Genomic DNA, 6,782 nt, shown 5'->3' on the forward strand with positions numbered 1-6,782 from the left:
TGCCTATTTACAAGAAAACTTGGAATGGCAACGGAACAACAGGCAACAACAGAAAAGTCCTTGCCAATTCTCCGAATAGGCAAGGAATGGTTGGTCATGGGCAACGATTGAACATTAGATATTGAACAATACATAGGCAACAATTTTAGCATAATAGGCAACGTATCGTTCGTTACCCATTAATGATATCAGCAAGGAAAAAACAGAATTTGTTGCCGATTTACAAGAATATAGGCTAAGAAAAAAGAATTTGTATTTCTATGTAGAAGCTCACATCTCGATCGTGTTTCCAACGATCTAAACCGTTCATTTTTTAGTTCATCACTCAAAGATCATCCCTATAAAAAATAGGCCCAATCAGAGATGTAGAAGTTAGGTAATAGTGGTCGAACTTATGAACGATCGTGATTTTTCTAATGTAATCGAATGGGTAGATGAATTCTGATTTGATTGATTTTTTGCAAAATTTATCTTTGAATATAAACGTAGAAAATGAACGGCTCCGATTGTTGAAATCACGTTGTGGTCTTCACAATTATTGAAACAATAAGGTTTCAATGAAAAAGTTAAATAGCATAATACTCTTCAAGTGTATGTATATGTAGAAACTCACATCTCGATCGTGTTTCCAATGATCCGAACCGTTGATTTTTTAGTTTCTCACTCAAAGATCATCCCTTAAAAAAATTGGCCCAATCGAAGATGTAGAAGTTAGATAACGGTGGTCAAACTTCTGAACGATCTTGGTTTTTCTCATGATAATCGATCAAGAAGATGAATTTCGATTTTACTGATTTTTTACGAGATTCATCTTTGAGTGTAAATGTAGAAAATGAAAGGCTCTGATCGTTGAAATCATGTTGTGGTCTTCACAATTATTAAAACGATAAGGTTTCAACGAAAAAGTTAATAGCATAATAATCTTCAAGTGTATTTATATATAGAAGCTCATATCTTGAACGTGTTTCCAATGATCCAAACCATTCATATTTCAGTCCCTCACTCAAAGATCATACCTGTAAAAAATCGACCTAATCGAAGATGTAGAAGTTAGGTAACGGTGGTCGAACTTATGAACGATCATGGTTTTTCTAATGATAATCGAATGGGTAGGTGAATTCCGATTGAGCCGATTTTTTGCAGGGATGATCTTTGAGTATGAACATAGAAAATGAATGGCTCTGATCGTTGAAATTAGGTAACGGTGATCAAGAAAGTTGACATAATAAACTTAGAGTTTGGTAATCCATCGTTTTCCTAGTGCAATGGCATTATTCCGACAACTCAAGTTTTTCTAGAGTTTGGTAATTTAGAGTTCAAGCATGATGAATGTTCTAGAATTTCTCAAAGATCAAAAGTTCTAAGATTGCGATAAGTGTCACAATCATAAAGAATCATTTTCCATGGGGAGCAAGGTCTACACCACTATATAAGAAGGGGTCATTCTAAAATTAACGAGTCTAGAACTCTAGAGTTCTAGACCACTATATAAGAAAAGGTATTTTCCATTGTGCCTATTTTTCCAATTCCAACAATAAATTTAGAGTAACTTATCATTTCCAATCTCCACAAAAGTGGTGGAATTAGTGGGGATAAGTTTCCCATTAAGGCTACTCCATCTAGCTACTTTCTCTTTTCTTCCTTTCAAGTTAAAAGAAATCCCCAATCTTCTTCCTTTAATATACATTAATCTAGTCATTTATCTCATCCAATCTTAGGCATCAAACTAGGCTTCAAAGATCATATTACTTTATAAATGATCAAATTAATGATTTTAAGAGACCAAAGGGATTCGTGATTTTTGTAAATAGTGTACATGAGGTTTTTCCATGATTTCAAAAATGAAACCAACACTTTTGATGTTATTTGACGTACAATAATTTCTATATGTCTATTACGGATCTGCACCCCCTGAGATCTATAAACCTTTTGGATCTTATTAACAAACTCTATATATAGAAGAGTTATTTATCAGAACAATACTCTTATCGATCTCTTAACAACAAGTAGATCTACACCAGGGAAATTGGTAATGTGTCAGGAGAAATTGGTACAATAAGGTGTGGATACACTTCTTGATAATGGAAAAAAAAAAAAGTAAAATAAATTTTCTTTTTGTTATTCTCCCAATTCCAATAAAATGCAACTAGGTCTAGTTATACTATGAAAAACAAAAAACAATTGTAGGTTTATTTTTTTGTTTTGAACAAATAATATTTCTTTTTTTCTCGAGTTTAAGACCCCACCAAACCATATTACTAATAAACTTGGATGACTTATTTCCATTTAGAAGATCGTATTACTTAGTTGGCTTTTTATCAAAAATGGTTTAAAGTTCATTTTCACTTAATGTGGCTCTATATTTACCACCACACATCATTATTGCCCGGCCTTCCGTTCAATTCCATTTGAATTAATTGCCGTAAAAATGGTCATGTGTGATGCACGAAACCTTTTTTCAGGGGTTAAAATGTCTTCACACACCCAGAGAGTGGGTGTTTTAAGACTCTGGTTAGGGATGATATTTTTTTCTTTTCTCTTTTTTAATCTTTTTAGTATTTTTAGGGTAAACTTGGAATTAAAGAATTATAAAAATTTGTAGGGTCTTTTTGAGTGGTTATGGGACATGTGAAGACCATTTTGCCCCTAAAAAATTGTCATATGCATTGCACATGACAATTTTTGACAGAAATTCTAACAGAATACAACGGAAAGACAACATTGATGTGTGGTAAGAAAAGATGGAGGACCACATTGAGTGAAAATGCACTTTAAGGACCAAATTGATATTTTGATGAAACTTAAGGGATCATTTGTGATAAAAAAAAAATAAAAAAAATAAAAAAAAAATAAAAAACCTACTTAATTTTAGAGCCACCATTGAATGAAGTTAGAAGAGTTAAGAAACTTGGAGTGAAAGGGCTTAGATAGGAAGAATACAAATGAATCGGGCATATTGTCAGGTAAAACGAGATCAAAAAGTTCCTTGAGAACTGTTTGTGCCTTTGTAATAAAGAATCCTAGGGATTGGCGTTGCAGTGGGTTTTGAAGGAAGAGGAAGGGTAGGTTTTGATCAATTGGTGGCACCACCAGTGTCTTTTCTCTAGTGACGTTAACCGTTGTCAAACTCTGGTGGCGTCATAGGTGACCGTTTGTTGACTACTGCACATCCAAACTCTATGATGCAGCGTAGGTGATGAATCAAAACGAACGCACACAAAATCCTAAACTTGTTGATCCTCTAGATTGAGAATATCAAGAATACTGGCTCTATAATCAAAATGACAAGTTGATACATGGGTATCTCAACTTGATACAAGGGTATCTCAAATTTTCATTCATCAACAAACTGCTAATACAATTTCAAAATATGGTTTACATACCAACCAAACCCTAAGGTACTAGAAAAGGTAAACACGTTATCCAAAGAAAATAAGGAAAGCAATGAACGACAATTACAAAATTGGCCAAAAATCTGAAAAACTTAAAACGTTGATTTGACCTAATAAACGACATTATTTTCCCAAAATCCGTCATATATCACCGCCCTTGGCCTTTTGAGGTGACTTAGATTTGTCTCGTTGTTCCTTTTCCTAAAAGGTATAGTGCGCAAACATCGACACCGGGAGCCTAATTTCCAGATTTGCGCCGATCAAGCTGAAATTAATAGGTAATTATACGCAATGCGGGTCGCATCACTCTCACAAGCCGTAAGGAAGAGAGAGAGAGAGGTCGATTGACTATGTGAGAAAAATGAAAGTGTGAATATTAGGTTTGCACCAAAACCACGTAGTTTCAATGTAGCATAAATAAAAAAAAGGGAGACTCAAAGTACAATCCATTTTATGACATTTTCTTAGATTAAAATCGATAGTGATTCAGGGTTTTTAATTAAGTCCTTTTATTTTTCTTCTTTGATGGCTTTATGTTAGGTTTTAACTCCAAACATGCAGCCTCTACAAAGCCCACTTTATACCCTAAGAGGGGAAATATTCTTCAAATAGGAGGAAATACCCTTCAAATTGGGGAAGGACTTTATTATAAATTAAAAAAATTTTATTATAAATTAAAAGAACTTTATTATGAATTAAAATGATTTTTTTATAAATTATTATAAATTATTATGTATTAAAATGATTTTTTTATAAATTTTAAAACACCTTCGGTCTCAATCTAAAAACTGTTTTTCTAAAAGACCTAAGCCTAAGGGTGCGTTTGGTAACGTTTTACAAAACGGTTTTTCATTTTACAAATTCAAAAAATGACAAAAATGTATTTGGTTGCCGTATTGAGAAAACAGTTTTTGAAAAACACAAAATAGAATTTATAGTTTACAGTGTAAATTTAGAAAACAACTAAATGATGTTTCAGTGAATTTAGAAAACATAAAAAACACGGATACAAATAAAAAAAAATTTACAACTGAAAAAAAAAAAATGAAAAAATATGTGATCTACACCTCTTCCCCATGCATCTAGCCAGACCCACCTCCGGCAGCAACCCTACCCCCCGCCGCTGCCCACCTCACCCATCTCTCTTCTATTCCTCTCTCTCTCTCTCTCTCTCTCTCTCTCTCTCTCTCAAAATATATACTTTGTAATCCCTCTATAGTTTTTAATTCTCGCTTCAATAAATGGATCAAGACTCCCCGTAACATCCATGACAGGAAGCTCACGAGCCTTAACAACCCTTACATAGAGAAAATACATTCGTTCAACTAGATCATAAGTACTTGCAGTCTTGTCTCCATTAATACTACGGTCACCAACAACTCTTCCACCTCCAAGATAGTCGCGCTGGCCGAGGTGGGTTGGGTTTTATGAAACTTCTCTCTTTTTTAATTATATATTTTATGAAATTGGTTAATAATAATTTATAATTAATATCTTTTATAAATATAATAATTTGATTGTAATATTGGTTAATATCAAATGTGTTTTCATTATTTTTGTTTTGTATAATTGTTTTTCAATTACGCTACCAGACGCATTCTCATATTTTGAGAATGCAAAATTTAATTTGTCATTTTTATTTTACAATACAGTTTTTAGAAAATTGTTCTGTAAAATGTTACCAATTATCTCGAAAAAAAAATATGAAACTTATTTCTTAGTCACAAGATAAAAATAGATAATGATGAGTAAAAGATTTGGAGAAAATGCTTAGGATAAGTGCCGCTCCCATAATAAATAAGGCTTAGGATGAGTCCAATTATGAAGAAAAAAACATTGCTCACTGCCACATGTTGATCCAAAATATTTCTCTGAATTTGAGAAACAAATTTAGAATCCTATCATTACTTTTATATTTTTATTCATCAGATTTAAGCTTAAGGAAACCTATTTTCACTGTATTTAAATTTTAAATTTATTGTTCATTTATGTTTTGAATTTTGCATTTATTGGCCGTTATTATTTCAAATTTTACGTTTATTGTTCCTTATTATTTCAGATTTTAAGTTTATTGTTCTTTTAAATATAACAACATTTACAACTATTTTTAGGTTCAGGTTCACATTTTGGTCGTTGTAGGCGTGCTAGACCTAATTAATGTACATATATTTAATGTTGCATCAAACATTCAAACCTTAATTTGCAGATAATTACGCTGACGATAAAAAAATGAAATACAGGGATGATATAATATGGAAGTGGAACAAACCCACACTTGACTTAAACAAATTGTTGTGGAAGTTGACTTTGAGTAGCAATACTTTTTATTAATTACATCTTGCCCTTTGCATGTATATTCTTTTCTATATTTTTTTATTTTAGCTAGACGCCTTTAGATATTGAAATTGTCTTCTTATCTATCTATCTATATAAAGCACCATCCCCACATGTTGCCTCTTGCCATCATCAACCAGCTCACCTCCCTTGCCTCCTATTTGGTTTTAGATCCATCGAGTGCTTGGTAAGCATGGTGATGGGGCACAAGTGTTTTATGATACAACTTGTTCTCTTTTTGGGTTTCACATATGTCCTCTCATCTGCTGCAGCTCCTGCCACTGGTAAGGCTCTCGAGCCTTGAGGCTTTTTAATATTTGTGTCATTTTTTCATTTATATACTGATTTAGTTCTTTGTTTCTTTGTTTTTGCAAAGAACTAATTATCTGGTTTTGTTCTTTTTTGGGTAAATATAGGAAGCCTCAAGGTATACAAGGAAGATCTACTGGGTCAGGTAATCTCTTTCTTTCTTTTATTTATTATTATGGACTTGTTTATGCATAACATACCCAATTTAGTGTTGAAATTTGAGGTCTCTCTATTGATTTTTCAGAATTTGCTACATGAAGGCCTCCTTGATTTGGGAGAAGGATTTATTGAGAGGAGGATGGATTTGGAGACCAATGACTATTCAGAGCCAGGAGCAAACCCAGAACATAATCCAAAAGCTCCAGGAAGAGCTTGACAAGTGTAAAAGGCCAAAAGGAGGGTCTTGTTGGAGTTATCTTCTCTTGCTATAGGATATATGTCCTCCACACATAAAATAATTCAGGACAAGATTCTTTTTTCTTTTTTTTTTGGTTCTTTAATTTTCCTTTGTTAATAAAAACAACTTGTTTGTTGAATACTGCACGTGCTATTTTTATTAGTCATTCTATTGCTTCTCTTCTTCTCTTTCTTTTTTTAAATACACAGTGGTTTAGAATTAAAAAAATAAAGACAATTAGTACAAATAATAGTATACTGTTGTAAATAAAGTGGCTGTCCATGTGAAATATAGAGAGACTTGGAAAGAGTAATCTCCAAGTCCTAAGTGTAGTCTCCAATTAATCTTAA

At 32.7% G+C, this 6,782-nt stretch overlaps 1 protein-coding gene across 1 annotated transcript; it reads left to right on the plus strand.

Moving 5' to 3' along the window:
- Positions 1-5,784: 5,784 nt before the first annotated feature.
- Positions 5,785-6,571, plus strand: LOC147282851 (uncharacterized). The gene is made up of 3 exons (XM_086249057.1): positions 5,785-6,010; positions 6,143-6,180; positions 6,280-6,571. The coding sequence occupies exons 1-3, from the start codon at positions 5,920-5,922 to the stop codon at positions 6,409-6,411; spliced, it is 261 nt and encodes an 86-aa protein (XP_086105183.1). The 5' UTR covers positions 5,785-5,919; the 3' UTR covers positions 6,412-6,571.
- The last annotated feature ends 211 nt before the right edge of the window (positions 6,572-6,782 follow it).

The sequence above is a fragment of the Dryas octopetala genome, chromosome 6 (genome assembly GCF_963921425.1).
Source record: "Dryas octopetala chromosome 6, drDryOcto1.1, whole genome shotgun sequence".
Taxonomy (NCBI): Eukaryota; Viridiplantae; Streptophyta; class Magnoliopsida; order Rosales; family Rosaceae; genus Dryas; species Dryas octopetala.